At 41.9% G+C, this 16,753-nt stretch overlaps 3 protein-coding genes across 6 annotated transcripts in view; all 3 read left to right on the top strand.

Annotated features, from left to right (window-relative positions):
- LOC108724469 (uncharacterized) overlaps nt 1–8,473 on the top strand; it is a 9,725-nt gene extending 1,252 nt beyond the window's left edge. For 2 of the 3 annotated variants that reach the window (XM_018450863.1, XM_018450864.1), the window contains exons 2-4: nt 1,211–1,398; nt 2,810–3,024; nt 4,929–8,473. In XM_018450863.1, the coding sequence (XP_018306365.1) occupies nt 1,293–1,398; nt 2,810–3,024; nt 4,929–7,337 (2,730 nt within the window). In that variant the 5' untranslated portion in view covers nt 1,211–1,292 and the 3' untranslated portion in view covers nt 7,338–8,473. The remainder of the gene's footprint in view (nt 1–1,210; nt 1,399–2,809; nt 3,025–4,928) is intronic. The other variant, XM_018450862.1, reaches the window with a different exon arrangement.
- A 1,787-nt stretch (nt 8,474–10,260) lies between these two features.
- On the top strand, nt 10,261–14,657 carry LOC108724451 (innexin inx2). 2 transcript variants are annotated; one of them, XM_018450830.1, is made up of 5 exons: nt 10,261–10,447; nt 11,071–11,222; nt 12,354–12,596; nt 13,295–13,590; nt 14,341–14,657. In XM_018450830.1, exons 1-5 carry the CDS (start codon nt 10,267–10,269, stop codon nt 14,561–14,563), a joined length of 1,095 nt encoding a protein of 364 aa, XP_018306332.1. In that variant the 5' UTR covers nt 10,261–10,266; the 3' UTR covers nt 14,564–14,657. The 2 variants fall into 2 exon arrangements, with proteins under 2 accessions (XP_018306332.1, XP_018306331.1); XM_018450829.1 differs by having other exon boundaries at nt 10,261–10,483.
- An 891-nt stretch (nt 14,658–15,548) lies between these two features.
- LOC108724466 (tubulin beta chain) overlaps nt 15,549–16,753 on the top strand; it is a 2,912-nt gene continuing 1,707 nt past the window's right edge. Inside the window, exons 1-2 of the mRNA XM_018450859.1 lie at nt 15,549–15,605; nt 15,840–16,304. Coding sequence (XP_018306361.1) covers nt 15,549–15,605; nt 15,840–16,304 — 522 coding nt within the window. The remainder of the gene's footprint in view (nt 15,606–15,839; nt 16,305–16,753) is intronic.

Below are 16,753 nucleotides of genomic sequence, written 5' to 3'. Positions count from 1 at the left end.
TCTTTCCCTCATGTTTCTTTGCTTGTTTTGTAAAACGCGCGTCGTCGAACGCATCCCCTATGCACGCACGTAATCAACGAGCGATCTAAATTGCTGATGCGCTAACCGCTTCGAGCTCGGTTCACTCGACATTTTCAGCACGCGCCTGCTTTTATTCGATTCGCGCACGCCGATAGAATCTGAAAATCCGCGAGTGCATCAATTCTACGGACGTCCCGATAGAAATGCAAGTTTGTCCAAAAAAAAAAAAAACTTCCGTGACCTTGGCCGTTCACAATTCTGGCACCTCGGACCTCCGCGATCCAAAATCCCGAGAATCTTTGAATCTTTAAATATTTTTGGATCCTTGCGTTGAACGATCTGAATTGCTGTGGATTGCTGGATGGAGGTTGCGTGCCTCGGGAAAAAAATATTGAATTCTCTTGAGAGACGAAACAATGAATGCAACGCGGGAATGTGAGGTGCGGGGGAGGAGAGCGGCGGTGAATGAAGAGGGAGAGAAAATTCCGGAGGTGAAGTACTGTTGTCGATAGCCGAGTCAACGCGGATTTAACCAATTATCACCCCGCTCTCTCGACGTGAACGTACGAACGAGGCCCTTCCGGCATATGCTCGACCCATCTGGCAAACTATGCGATGTTCCTTATTGTCCTTTGGGGAAATAATAATGCGATACTTGCGCCTGCATCATATCAAGTACTTCACGTTATAGAGATTTTGTGCTCCCGGATAGCGAATAACATAATCGCGCATAAGAGGAAATTGGAAATTTCTTTGGCTTGAACCACCATTCTTTTCAGCGATTAAATTACAAATTTTATGGAAGATTGATTACTATTGGAATAGAAAAAAAAAGAATTCAATTAAATTGTATGTTTCATTTCAATACATTTTGTGGCGTGAAAAAACCCAGGTAGCAAGTTGACGTTTGTCGTCATTTTGCTACTAAAATGATGTCTCTAATACCATTTTGATGCCAAAACGGCGACAAATAACGTTAGCTTGCTGCCTGGGAAAGATACAATGGGAGATATTTTCTGTACACGAAATTATACGTACTACTGTTTTTCGAAGGACTTTGCGGATGCACGATGTTCAATATTTTTTTCGATGCATACACGACAGGACGGATCAGTGGAACGATATTATATGTATGAGCACACACATACGTGTGTCGTTACGTGTATTTTTTATATGCGCGTATGCACAGGTAGTTCTTGACGGGAGAGGCAAATGGAGATAAGAGGAGAGAAAGCGGAGGTATTTTGACAGCCTCGGCACTTGTCCCGGGAATGCCTCGAATGCCTGTGCTGGTACTCCTCGGTAGCTGGGGCTGGGGATTTTTCGCCATATTCCTCTTGCTTCTGGCCACCCCCAGTCCCGCTGCCATTCGCAGAGGTAAGTCTAATCCAGGGGGCTGCGGGGAACCGAGGGACAGGGTATAATTTCAGCGAGAGTTCAAATTTCCAGGCCAGCGACACGCGAGAACGATCTCTACATTTATTCGCCGGCAGATGCAATCCTACACCGCGATCATTTCTAGCGCTTTTCCGCAATCTTACGCTATTTATCTAATTGGTAATCTTTTAACGATCTGATAAGAATCGTGCGACTCGCCTTTCGAAACATTCGAGCCAGATGATGAAAAAAAAGCAGTAATAAAACGATAAAAGATTTTCTGATGTTGTGTTTATCCTTGTATCGCAATTATTCCGAGTCTACGTTTGCAACGTTGAACACGAAATACCGCAACTTTCAATTTCTAATTTAATCCAGTGGATAAAATACTGTTGTAACTGACGGATTAATCTCGTTTAAGGATGCAGCATCAATCCTTCCTCCCCCCCCCCCTCTCTCTCTCTTTCTCTCGAAAGACTTGGACCTGCATCCAAATCCAATGATGCGCGGTTTAATGAAAACTCATCCAGGGAGCTACTTATCCTGGGAGCAATTATCGCAACTTCGTTACGCGGCTAACAGGTCGAATTATCGGTGTAACAGCCGAGACGCGCGGCCTCGAATCTTAACCGTCGCATTAGAGAGATTTACTTGCGCTGGGTATATCGTTGAACGCGAACCCACCGAGGGCGAAGGAGGGTTTTGATACCCTGCGGAAAAGTGATTTACGAACGAGAGACGGCCCGGCCATAATACGAGGCTGCCGCTTTATAAGAGGTATCTGGCAAGCGGGTCGAATATCGATTACACGGCCGAAACTTGTGTCGCGTGTTGTCGCGCGTTCCTTACCCTCCGCCGTTCTTCTCGTATTCTATCGGTTCCGCGTGTCCCGTTCCTTCATCGTTTCTTCCGTTAGCCAACCGGGTCAACGAAAAATACCGTTGTTCTAATACGGTTGCACGAGACATCCCGTATTTTCGCGACGCTGGATTTAATAATATCTTCTCCGACCAACTTGGTTTTTCGAAATCAATATTTTCTTAGCGAAGACATCGCGGATGGTCGTCATTTAACCGCATCTTCTCCGTTTTCATTAAAGCGAAGTCTACGTGAAATTAATTAAAAAAGTATGTTTCTCTGGAGTTGAGCTTCTTTCCGGGAATATTCTCAAAAATATCTTGCATACTCTAATTATATATATCTTTTATTACTAATGAATTCCTTATTGCTAATTAATAAAATTATTATTAACACATTTACTATAGAATATTAGATATTTGGTATAAAATTACATATAATTAGCATACTTGATAATTAATAATTGAAATCAAGAATGGGAACGAAATAAAGAAGAGAGCATTCCGGAAGAGTTTCTCTTTCTTCTTTTTTGTTCTAACCAGCTTTATTTCAGCGGACCGAGGTCACTGCAACAAGACAGTGGACATTTACGAAGATGTGTCGAGCCCGGCGGTGACCCCAGCAAATTGGGGTAAGCCCCTCTCGTGCTGGTACCGTTTCCGTGCCTTTCGCGGAACACCCCGGGACTGGATTCTGCGGGTGCGCTTCAAGAAGTTTAAAGTTGGAGTGCTGGAGAACGCTACTACCTGCAGCGGCGGTTATCTGCAGGTGAGCGCTTTGTGTGTCTTTATATGTGTGTGAACTTTGCCGTTCGGGAAAAAGAGAAAGGATGAGAGACAGTGTTCCTAATTCCAGGATTGCGCATCCAAACGGCACAGCCGAATTCATCTCATCGAGTCTCCACACCCCTCGCTTCGCGCTCTCCTATTAATTGAATAGGGAGAATCCGGCCAATTAATCGGGCGCTGGAATTTAATTTCGATTCGACAATAGCGTTCCTCGATTATTCTTTCGATTCGAGTTGGATACCGAGGCCGAATCGGCGGAACGAGGGAGGGTAACGACGCGACGGAGGGATGCTGATATACTCGCGTATCTCTTTGAATCGTGTCGCGGACCAATGCATACGTGGTACAGTCGAACCCGCATTGTACGATGAAAATGCGCATATTTCATACTCGTAAGCGCTGCACATTTTCTGGAAAAGAAAGAACACGCAGTTACGCCAGATGTAAAGTGAGTCTGATATATCATTATCGGATTCGCCTCGCTTCGTACGCAACGATGCATTTAGAGTCTATTTTACGCCTAGGCACACCAGACTCTATACTTTTTGAGGAATACTCTACGACGAAATGAAAAATAGAATCTCTATAATAATCACATCAAATCTTTTATTTCAATAGAATACTATGATCTTATCGATTTTATATTTTGAATTTTTACTATAATTTATTCAACTAACTTCAGCTAATTTAAATTAATCACATCGAATCTACATTTGATTGAAATCTGCGACTTAGCTCGTTTAAAATAGAGACTCTCGAATAACGTATTGCTCAGAACCCTCGTATTCCGATAATCCCCATAACACCCCATGATGAATCGAGCGCACGTTCGCGGCGTATTGACTAGATAATAACTCGCGGGTTTGTTTGCGCCGCGACTATCATAAGAATGGAATAGTTCAGTTTCGCGTTAATCTAGTTTTGTCCATCGGGACGGGGCTGACAATGAATACGCGAGGGGCAAGCGCAGCCGTATCAATGTCGCGAATTAGAGCATTTCCGTATAACAGATGAACGCGATAAGTGATTCCCTCACCTTTCTCCCCGTTTGCCACTTGCTCCTCTTTCGAGCGAGCAAGCGAGCGAGCAAGCGAGTGCGCGCGGGCGCACTCGTCCTGCTGCCACCTCTCTCAGTTACTTCGGTATCAGGTATTGATCTTTGTGACGCTGTAAACTTCTCTCTTCTCCTCTCTCTCTCTCTCTCTCTCTCTCTCTGTTCACCGTGCTCTCTATTCTCCCCTGTATTTTTCCTCGGTTTCCCTCGCGACTTTCAAATTTACACCAGTAAAAAAGGATGAAAAGTCAATAGTAGTCACTTCAGGTACATTTTCCTCTGCATGATATCGTAAGATTCAAGAAGCGGGATGCATGACGAAACCATTGTACTTTTTACTGGACTATTAGTTTCCGTTTGAATAAGTATGTCTTCCATAAGTTCTTATCATCTTCGTGTAAACTTGCAGATCAATTATTATTTTCTATACTTCCTAATAATTCTTTGTCAAATTATCGTGTGTTTTATTTGAATGCCTATTATTTTTAATAGACTTAATAATTTTAGAGAATAACGTTTTGCTTCAAATGAGTGTACGTGCGTAAACTCGTAAATATAAAACATTTGTATTTAACCAGATCACATTATACGATATAAAGAATTTTAATTATAAACTAAGTATAATTAAATTTCACCGATCATATCTTTTAGTGACACGAACGATTATTGTTTATAATTATATTTTACGCACGACAAAATTTTGGCATGAGAGATTGGATATATTGGTCATTAAAATTGATTAAGCTTCTCGATTCCTGACGCAATGTCGTCCTTACGATCATCGATCGTTTCAAACGTTATATATCATGCGTTCTCCGTCACTGTTCCAGATCATAGACGGCAACACGAAGACAGAGGTGAGCAATCGCAAGGACCCGGGCGTCTATTGCGGCGAATCCGAGCAGCCGCAGACCTTCATCAGTGAGACCAGCTTCGTGCGGGTGATCTTCCACGCGGACAATTTCACCGATCAAACGTATTTCAGTTTTGATTCGCGTGCCGAGCCGCAATTCGAGGTGTATCTTAGATACGGCCAACACCCGGAGCTCTATCCGAATCGTCGTGGCGAGGTCGTACCAGGCAGTTACTGCGAGCGCGTCTTCAAGGACTGTCGGTTGCAAACGTGCTACGTACAGAGCCCGGCTTATCCCGGTATTTATCCGCGCGCGTTGCACTGCAAATATCGTCTAAACACCCGACTGCCCTTCATTAAACTCTACATTGAGAACGAAGAGTTCAACATCGATGGTCAACGTTGCGAGAATATCATGACATGTCCGATGCGGCCGATCAGTTCCGGCTCGGAGCACTGCCCTTATGATTATATACGCGTGTACGATGGTAAGAACGAGAGTAGCCCGGTGATCGGCACTTTCTGCGGTATGGGAAAATTCCCATACAGCATTATTGGTACCAGTGAGGATCTCTACGTCGAGTTCGTATCGTCGCCGGCTGGTCCGTTGCTTAACACTGGTTTCCACTTCAACGTGGGCAACTGGCCCGGTCATGTAGAAACTGCGGGCGTGAAAAACGGCAGTTGCGACTGGCTGTTGAACAGTGAATCTCTCGTGAGTGGTAATGAGGGTATCTTTCTGTCAGTTGCGCACTGGTACCCGCCACACACCAGCTGCACCTATTTGCTACGCGGTCGACCCGGCGAGATCGCTCGTCTTTATTTTCCCAGCTTTCGTGTGAACCGTATCGAGTCGCCGATTCAGCCCTACGACGGCGATTGCGGTGAGAGCCTGACGCTTTATGACGCTGACTGGCCGGACGATGCCCGGATCATCAAGACCTTCTGCGACACTTTCAGTAAACCGATGGAGAAGCATGATTTTGTCTCAACGTCAAACGCTCTATTCGTGCGATTCGAAAGCAAAACTGGCAGTTACTCCGGCAGCTCGCTCTATTACTGGGCTCATTATGACTTCTTCAATGCGACGAGATTCGGCGAGCCCACGCCCGGTACCGAGTGTGATGAAGTATTCGCATCGTGGAAGACGCGCTCGGGTCGTCTACGATCGCCATTGAATACTTTGGTTTATAAACGACCGGGCGACCCACCCGCTGATCTGTCCTGCACCTATAGCTTCATTACGGATAAGCGGCTGTACTCGCGCGTTATTCTCGTGATAGAGTCAATTAACTTCAAGGAGCATCCGTACGCTCAATGCGGCCATTGCTGGGATAGTCGAGTGGATCGGGTGATCATTCGGGAACCTAATCCAGATGGTATCAAGGGCCACTGCCTTTGTCGGATCAACAACAACGGCACTCCGGCGCCAACGAGCTCCCCGCCGGCACCGCGACCGCCTGTTCTCAGGATCGTTTCTCGGGGTGAAAGATTGGATCTGAAGCTGTTGGTGGACGGTGCGCACGCGGCTTCAAGTTATTTCAAGTGGCCCGCGCCACTCTTTGAGGCAAGATACGAGTTCGCGCATAGTCCTTTGTGCGGACCGGCGCTTCTGCCACCTGCCACCGATGGTGAGATTGAGTTTCCGCATTACGAGGCACTGGGATATGTCACGCCACCCAGGACCATTAAATGTATCTGGGAGTTACGAGTGAACCGTGAGCGCGATCTCTGGCTGCACTTTGACAAGATTAAATTCGCATCGCGCTCTTGCGAAGATGGCAAGCTCGAGATCTTCCTGCCGGGCAATGCTGAGCCGTATCTCGGTATTTGCGGTGAGAACGTCAGCTACGTGAGAGAGATGCCAATTATTTCAGCGGCGCACATCACACCGCCAATAGATCATCAGGCGCCGGGCGGTGATGTCATTGAGGAATCACCCGCTGTGATTATACAGTTTACCGGATCCATGGCACCAGCCAGGGCGGCCTTCAAGATCGCATGGACCGAACTCTTTCATCTACCAAGGGACGGATCTGGGGCTCTCAACACCGGCAAATTGGAGGACTGCGGCTTCCAGTGTCCTGGTGACGCGGGATGCATTCCCTTAAGATTGGTGTGCAACGGCGTGGTAAACTGTCCTAGTCGCAGCTTGCCCCTGCCGGGTATTCTGAATGGCACCTTCTACGAGCCGGACGACGAGTCAGTGGAGACGTGCGGTGGTCCTGTCAGTGGTAACGGCGGTGGTTTCGCTGGACCTGCCGGCTGGGCTGGCGCAGGTTTAGGCGCCGGTCTCGCCATTCTTTTGGGTCTGGCGTGTTTCATCGCCATGTGCAGGCTTTGCAGAGGACGATCCCGCTCCAGGGACATACATGTGCCCTATTAAGAGGCATGATCGTGCCTGCTTCTGCGGGTATACGCACAAATTCGGAGAACACAGAGGTCTAAGAAACGAATTTATAACGTTTTTCAAGGAATTAACATTCTTTCTTTATACTCGCATGTATGCTTGTATACACATACGTAGATGTATAAACAATAAATCTTTATTCCTGAAGAAACACTGCAAATATGACGAGAGAGATGTTCTTGTGGCGTTTTAACTTTTTAAATGCCGCTCAAATCTTTGAGCCGTATCAGCATTGCTAAGTTTGGTTAAATAAATTTTGTTTCTCTAAATATATAAGATTATAATCTAGAGAAGAATAGAATCCCTAAGGCAAGCTTATTTAACCTGTCGAGACCGTTGGTGCCCTTGTGTTTCAGACCTCTGTGTTGTTTGAGAAATCGATAGAAATGGTCGAGAAGCATTCTCTTTCTCAAAACTCATCGAGATATGTCAGGAGATGTTTTTCCATGCTGCTCCAAAACAGATTCGACATTACAAGTAATTCTCTCAGTGTGATGCTTCCGGGTCTAATGAACGTCGAGTTTGCTCATTAATTGCGAGAGGTTGATTCCGGATCTTTACTACTCTGTTGTATCGCGGTGTTCAAGTATTACTACCGTCTGTCAACGCCGATCGCCCATCCCACGTTCATCACACTGTCGGTCTTCTATTTATGCTCTTTACGGAAACTCTAATGATCCATACATTATCCTTCTCTTACACAGCGACGACGAAATTCTAAGTAAAGCTGTATTCGCCACTGCCGCGTTATGCTCGTCGTATTGTCATCGCGTCTTCTCTACACACACTGCCATAGACATAGAACTTCATACATAGCTCTCATCTCGATCGTTCTCATATGTCGTTCGCGAGAACTATCGTAGATTTGTGGCGATCGGATTATTTTTGTCGCTGATTGTACGGGCGGCGATAGCATTTCTAGCGATAGCAAGACATCTACGAGATACAGGTAGCCTCAACGTTATGTAGAAACGTTTTTATACCTACTTTTATTATCTCGTTCCTCTAATCTAATTATAGAATCTTATCGATAATCAGCATCGAAGTCTGACAATAATGAGTTCGAAGCATAAAAGGAAAAAAAAGATTATACATGGATTAGATTAAGTTAGATTAAGTTTTAAATGGTTACTATTGTTTGTCAAAAATATATATATTAGAATAATTAATAATTAAATAATTCTATACTATAATATATTGAAAATGTTTTATAATTAAAATTAATTATGTTGTATTATATATTAAACATATAATATATTTTATAATATATTTGTGATTCATTTATCAGGTGGCATTATTGCTATCTCTAGAAAATCGTACAAAATAGCATGGATCCTCAATTTCCTTTGTCGCTCGTACAAATGCAAATCAGTGAGCCGATCGTCGTAGATTCCGACTTCGGGATATAGTCCTTAGTGGTTGCTCAAAGTTGTCCTGCTTCGTGAATTCTCGAGAGAAACTCGTCGCGAGCAAGATACAATTAAATTGACTTAAAATACAGCGGGAATGGCGGGAACGACGGAAATTGATAGTACTATTCAGTAATTGTGACTTCTGACGGGTCGTGACACGCCTTGTCGATTTAACATCTTGAGGTTCGGCGACAATATCGAATATAATATACATATATATATATATATATCGAATCCGTTGCGAGGTATATAATCGCTCTAGTGTCTATATTGAAAAAAGCAAAAGAGAGAAGAAACAGGAAGTGAGAAGAGTTATGGATTCGCCGATTCGCAAGATGTCTGGACTCTATGACACCGAATGAGCGTGCCTACTAAAATATGCAGCTATTATGATGCATGTGATCGTCGACAGTGCAAACAGTTTGTATATAATAAGGCAAGGGTTAGAAGGAGGTTTGTAAAACCGATTGCTTTTTAGAAATAAACCGGTACACTAGGTGAAAGAGAAACAATTAAATAAAATAAACAAGAATAAATAACGCGTCGGCGAGACGTCAGGTAAGGTGCCGGCTATCGCAACGATAAGGAATCCCGTTAATCCGATACTCTCGTTGGTTGGATCTCCTCCTCCAGGAGAGCTATTATAATTAGAACAAGAAACAGACTCGGAAACTTGGCCCGCCGCCCCCGGGGCTGCCGCGCTCTAGGAACGATGTTTGTTTGTATATAGGGAAACATTTATGTAGGTTTAGCGACAATCTCAATACACACATCCACACGGATTCACATGACACGCACACAACCGAGCGATGCGGTATTAAGCGCATTATTAACGAGCGCAGCTATCTTTAATCGACGATATAACGATTATCTTACTACGACATGTAATTGCGATAATAACAATTATCATGATTACTATATTTTTTACTAATAAAGAGCATCCTTGGAGTCAAGGAAAGAGGTGGGTTTCTTTATATGTACTTAAAGCTTTGAATCCCTTTGACAAATCTCAGAATCCGGATTTCGGTGTGACGATGAATTAAAAGCGAGAAGGATCGTTGCCGAGAGCAAAAATTACAACGTGAGAGATCGTTACGTTCAAGATTTACGAGCCTGCTCGCTGGTTAAGTGCGGACCAATTAAGGCGGATGCAGTTTTGGGCACCTCCATTCTTGTCGATGATTTACACGGTAATAATTTCTCGCCCGTCGTTTTAGCATCGTTCGTAATTTTGATCTTTCGTCTTGCGAAATTTTACCGTGACGCATAATCCGATTCATTTTTCGTTTCATTATATCGATTTCCTCGTGCATCGATTTAAACGCGTCACTTGCGCATAATCGAAAAGCCTGTCTCACGCGACAAATTCCTGGATGAATTTGGAGCAAATGTGCGACGCTGCAAACGCTTTCTTTCACAATGCGCTTTGGAACCTGGAATTTTCTCTATTGTGCTTTGTTTCGGTGCCCGAGACAAAAGAACACGCGATAACCATGCTGGACCTCTTCACACCTATTAAATGCCTTCTGCAGAAAGAATCCATTCGTGTCGACAATGTCGTCTTCAGGCTACACTCGCGCGTCACTGTTCTCCTACTGCTCGTTTGCACGATTCTCGTAACTGCTAAGCAATACATCGGCGAACCGATTTCTTGCATGACCGATGCTTCCATCGGTATGAATTCTGCTAACCTTTATACCCGTATTCATAGTCAGGCCTTATATTTAAGGCTTCCTTAAATTTATCTTCAGATACTCTACGAATTATTTCATTGACTACTGAGCATCTAAAGATAAATTTAAGGAAGCCTTAAGTACAAGGTCTAACTATGAATACGGGCATTTTAGATCTCAAGTGTGTGAGTATTTGGGATATCAAATTCTTATAGAAGTCGCTTAAGGAATTAATCATAATGATTACATTCAAAAATCCTTTTTAAATATCTTTCCATACATATACTGAAAAGAGTTTGGTAGTAGTTATCAAATGTCGAGTGAAATAACGTCAATCAAACGATTTAATAATACGAGTTAATATAACCAAAAATAATTTTTTTTAATATTTCGTAATTATTATTAAATAGTTAATTATTATGTTTGATAATATTTACTAAATATTTAGAAAAATAAAATTATTTTTAGTTATATTAAGTGAACATTTGATTGAAATTATTTCATTCAACATTTTTTGATAGGTACTACTAGATTCTTTTTTCAGTGTGAGTATTTAATTATTGCTTGAGCAAGAGCTTATTAATAATAATTGGTCATAATTGATATTTGATATGTTGCTGGCAGACAAAGATCCCGTAAATGCGTATTGCTGGATCTACAGCACATTCACGGTATCCCGACATCTGAAAGGTATTCCTGGACGGGATGTAGCGAGTGCTGGTGTAGGACAGGCCCTTCCGGATGACGAAGCCCGTCATCATCGATATTATCAGTGGGTCAGCTGAATTTAGAACGTTTACGATATGGATGAGAAGATAATCGATACAATGTTGATAAACAGTTTGTTGATGGAACACAAAAAATACATTTATTAAACTATTATACAATATCCCGGAAAATATACGTATTTCAATATAAATTATCGGTATTAAAGTCGTCATGTATCCACCGCGATTCTCTCAAATATTTGCTTTTGTTATAAACTTTTTTATAAGTTACATTTCCTCGTGAACCTTAAATCAAATCTCCGATAAAATCAAGTTATGAACTCAGTCGAAACACAAAGTTATCTTTATTGACTCGTACCCTTCAAGGCCAAAAGCTCAAGAATTTTTATGCTCGATATAAAAGTTCTCCGAGAGACTCCTACTTCCGTTAGACTTCTTCGGGAAATTCTCGCCGAGGAAAGATCGACTCGGAATTCGTCAAAGGCATCCCTAAATTGTTTTTCGATGGAGCACTCTGAAAAATTGAAAGCAAACGGGAGAGAAATGTTAGGGAGAGAACGCGCGTGTGCGACGGAATTGGTCGATCGCATAAGTTTCCGTATGGAATGCACACACCTACTAGCGCGTTCATGTACGCGAGATGCATGATAACGGCTGCACTTCGTTCCGATGGTCAGGTCGCTCTCTCTCGGCTCACCGGCGCATGCAGACGTATTGCGCGAGCGTGAATGAAATCTGAAACGTGAACGCGTGAATGTAAAGGAAAACGTCCGGAAAGGACGGAAGACGGCGCGAGGAAATGGAAATAGAGATCGCAGATACTGGACCGTTATCCTACATCTCTATATTGCGCGATTCACATCGCGGAAGGGAACGCACAGTAGGGGTTTCCCCATGAAATCTTTAGATTTTCAAATAGAAAAATATTAAGTCAAATATAAATATTTTCTGTTGAGCCTTTTGCAAAGAATGAAATAATTCGGCGATATTTATCTGTGTAATTATACGTGTTATGTCTGTGATATCTTTTTTAAATTTTTTTTCTTTTTAATTTCCGGCGATATATAGGGGACACAATATATTTGTTATCTCTGTTAAAAATTCGCCTCTCTTTAAGAAGAGAGATAAGATAAAGATTAATTTAAGAAAAATTGGAAATAAGGATGTAATGTTTATTAGGTATGCTTCGTTCTCGGCTTACAAGCCATTTCTTTTTACGTGCCGCGCGCGTTATGGGGCATCTGGGAGAGAGGAACCATAAGTCTTCTTTCGCGGGATCTTGCGTCTCCCTTTCTAAGAGATGTCTGGACCGAGGAGAGGAAGCAGCAGCTCGTCGAATATTTCACCAAAACGAATCTGCACGGTCACAATTTCTACGCCATGCGTTTTTTTGGGTGCGAGCTCTTGAACTTCTTAAATTCGGTAAGTATAATTCCCCTTCAGTTTAGAAACGGAAGAGTTTCTGCGGAGAGGTACTTAAGGGATCTCGATTGGCCAACTGGGATTATGACGTCAGAAGCGAGGAAATTGCGCGGAAATAACTGTGAATAATTGATTTCTGGGTTCGATAATGAGTCCGGGCTAACGAAACGTGGTCGAAACTTTGCTTCAAAACGAACCCGATATATCGCGCGGAAATACAACTCGAGGGCCCTCATATAAAATACAACCACTTTAAAACAAATTAATTAAAAAACGACCAAGTAAACGAGCATACAATGCTGTTCATTAATTATTTAAGATTAGGGTAATATACCGAATATCTAATAGTCTAGACGTTTCGACTCACAGAGTCTTCTTCAATATATAAATTTAAAAGAGCCTATTCTACTATACATAATTACTGTTATCTGTCGGAAAATAGACGAAATCGATTTGTCAGCATTTCTTTTTCATTCGAGTTTTGTAATTAATTTGTTTTGTTGTGCAAACATCGAGCGATATTTATATTCTTTGTTATAGCCACTTCACTTTCTTTACAATTCGGCAAGTAAAAAAATCGACAAATTCACGCAATCATTAAAATTCGACATTTACTGATTTGTACGATTATTAATTTTAAAAATGCCACAGAGAGCGTTAAGTTAACGAAAACTCTCGATAAAACCTTTCATCGTTAGATAGGACAGATATATCTGTTGGATATATTTCTGGAGGGACAGTTTAGGCGATACGGACCCATGGTGAGCGCATTCCTCACCGAGGAAAGTCCTCACGAAAGGATCGACCCTATGGCGCGATTGTTTCCGAAGGTGACCAAGTGTACGATTCACACATTCGGGCCCGCGGGTTCCGTGCAAACTCACGATGCTTTGTGCGTGCTTCCGCTGAACGTGGTGAACGAGAAGATCTTCGTCGTTCTCTGGTTCTGGCTAGTGTTTCTTGCGGGCGTCGGTTGCCTCGCAGTAATCTATAGGTACGTAAGTTCCTTCAATGACTGCGCATTATGGCAACTCTGATTACAACGTCAGAAACATACTCCAACAATCTATAAAACTTATTCTACGCGGATATTATAATATTTTGTATTCATCAATTTTCCAGCACTTCGTGCTACAATTGCAAATCTTGCATTATATTTTAATCCTAGAGTGCAATTGCTATTGAGTGATAAAGTATGTTATCGATACAACGATTTTACGTGCAAGAAAATAGGTCACTCTTGATTAATGTAACACAAGTTTCATACATTTTACACTTTTAATGACAAAATATTTATAAACACGAATAACCTAATTATTAATTTAAAAGGAGAGAAAGAATCGACAGAAAACACATTATCAAATTGGAAATCAATCTGTAAATGATATGGAGTGTCCAATGTCTCCTCATAACATTTACTAATAAATATACTAATAACATAAAACTGTTTAAAAAAATTGAAATCACATATTTTTCTATTATAATATTAATCACCAGGGAGTTTAAACTGAGATATAACACGAACACAATTTTTTAAATCTCCGCTTGTTCTAACTTTCAGGATGTCATATTGAATCTCCTAATGACCGCTAAAGGTATAGCTTAGTCTTTAATAATAACTTTCTCACTTGTATATAAAATTTATATATCGATAGCATTCTAGGATTAAAAAAGAATGTTACGTAAAGCTTAAAATTGCAAGTATCGTCGGATCGATATGCAATTGATACAATCCTCCTCGCAGGATTATTGTGTTTTCTCAAGTATGGGCGAGAGTGTATCTTCTACGAGGTGCAGTTCGCAGGCTCGAGAAATCTAAGGCTGAGCGTGTTGTACGAGTATTCCATTTCGGCGATTGGTTCCTATTGCACCAACTTGCACAGAACGTCAATCCTATCGTGTACATGGAGCTGGTTAACGAGATAGCGAAAGCCTTCACGACTAAGAGTTTCGCGGACTTCATCTAGATCCCCTCGATCTCGCCTAAGTAGCATTACACGGAATTCAATTTACGAAGCTCAAAATGTTTTTATAAATATAAACGTTCAATGAGTATTCTGATATCAAATATCTTACAATAAAAAAGAGATAAATGTTTAAAAAAGATGTACTGTGCGATTTCAATAAAGATAATTAAAATCTTCTAAAAAGATTAATAAAAATAATATAAAAAATAATTTAATTAATGGAGATTCCTTATATTTAATATAACATTAATTAGTAATAATGAGGCAATAGGAGTCGTCGCTGACGAACTGTATCGTATATCGTTTTCATCGCATATCGTTTTGATGTAGTAAATTTTAATACTCTACACTTTGTGCAAATATTTCCAGCGACGACTCCTATTGGGTCATTATTATTAATTAAAAAACTTTTAAAAAGATTTTTTTTTAATTTATCAAGTTATTGAATTACCTAAATAAGTGTATTCGAATCGAAATTATCGTATTTTATTCTAAGAGGTGTTCAAAGTATTAAAATTTAAAATCTACTAAGACACGTACGAATTTCTTTCTGACAACTCAATACCGACGAACAATACGAGCAGATACGCCGCGGTGTGAGTCTTTTGTTCATCAACGTTACATTCAATTGTCCTGAAACAGAAGCAGAATTGAGATACTCTCTTCTCACTCGGCGTGTATCCATGGGAACATGAGTTTGATTCAACGAAATTACCCGAGTTACGGTTCTTAGGGTTAGGGATTTCATCGGAATTATTACGAGTCTCGTCGCGCATCGGAGATCTTTTGCGCTCTCGACCTTTTCTCACGGTGTGTTCTCGCATCGCCCTATTCTCCGGAATACGTGCGCGTTACGCATTTCCAAGGTAACGGAAACAGACGACGACGAGGACGACAAAGAGTTTTGATTTCATCGTCTCGCTGCACTCATAGGTTCGCGTATCGTGGTGAAGAGGAGAATTTGCAAAGTCGAAGTTAAGCGAACATGCGCGAGATAGTACATCTTCAAGCAGGCCAATGTGGCAATCAGATTGGAGCAAAGGTATGTTTCATATCCTTAAATAATTCTCAGATATAAGTCTCATCCAGTTCAATGTGAATACATATCACGAGAGCTCAAATAAATACACTTATCCAATTGGGACTAAAAATATTTATGTATAACCTTGAAATATGTTACGCACACGCAAAAATATCGATTGTATATCGAAGTATCGAGATTCTTGAGAAATTTCTATTTAAATGAAATATTTCTTTCTCATTACAACGATCACAGTTTTGGGAGGTGATCTCGGACGAGCATGGGATCGATCCCACGGGCACGTATCACGGTGACTCAGATCTGCAGTTGGAGCGAATAAATGTTTACTACAACGAGGCGACAGGCGGTAAATACGTGCCACGTGCGATTTTGGTCGATTTGGAGCCCGGGACAATGGACGCGGTTCGTTCGGGGCCGTTTGGTCAAATATTCCGGCCAGACAACTTCGTGTTCGGGCAAAGCGGCGCTGGTAACAACTGGGCCAAGGGACATTACACCGAGGGCGCCGAGCTCGTCGACTCCGTCTTGGACGTTGTTCGCAAGGAGGCTGAGAGCTGCGATTGCCTCCAGGGATTCCAGCTCACACACTCGCTGGGCGGTGGTACTGGTGCCGGCATGGGTACTCTGCTCATCTCGAAAATACGCGAAGAATACCCTGATAGAATCATGATGACCTTCAGCGTGGTACCTTCGCCGAAGGTATATTATTCTATAAATTTAATTTTCATTTTAATTTCAGTTATTTTTTAATGCCCTTTCTATTCAAATCAGAAATTCAGATCTCTTTTTCGGTTCTACGATTTAACGTCTAGTATGATTTTAAAAGAAATAATTTAGACGTTCTCTCTATATTCACGGATGAAATCTTCATTAACTTTTGGAAACAATACGAGATTGGATTTCACGTCAAGAGTTACATTTCGAATTTCCACGTGTATCGGGAATCGGGAATCATCCGCGGAGCATGCAGCGTGTCTCGCTGCGGCGCAACATGAAAGTCTTTCTGATGCGCGCAGGATAAGGTACAATGGATGCGAGACAAAGCACCCGCCAGGAACCGACCTTTTGTCCTTAATAGGACAATACTAAGCGCGTTGCCAGCATACAATACTTGTACTCTCTCTCTCTCTCTCTCTCTCTCTCTCTCT

The sequence above is a fragment of the Mycetomoellerius zeteki genome, unplaced genomic scaffold, assembly GCF_001594055.1.
Source record: "Mycetomoellerius zeteki isolate Tzet28-1 unplaced genomic scaffold, Tzet1.0 scaffold3, whole genome shotgun sequence".
Taxonomy (NCBI): Eukaryota; Metazoa; Arthropoda; class Insecta; order Hymenoptera; family Formicidae; genus Mycetomoellerius; species Mycetomoellerius zeteki.
The sequence above is the reverse complement of the archived record's forward strand: the minus strand, read 5'-3'. Positions and strand labels throughout refer to the sequence as shown.

Coding starts and splice junctions, on each gene's coding strand:
- LOC108724451 (XM_018450829.1), top strand. CDS start 10,267: ATGCTGGACCTCTTCACACCTATTAAATGCCTTCTGCAGAAAGAATCC. Junction 11,223..12,353: donor ATCATCGATATTATCAGTGG/GTCAGCTGAATT, acceptor AATGTTTATTAG/GTATGCTTCGTTCTCGGCTT. Junction 13,591..14,340: donor TGCCTCGCAGTAATCTATAG/GTACGTAAGTTC, acceptor TCCTCCTCGCAG/GATTATTGTGTTTTCTCAAG.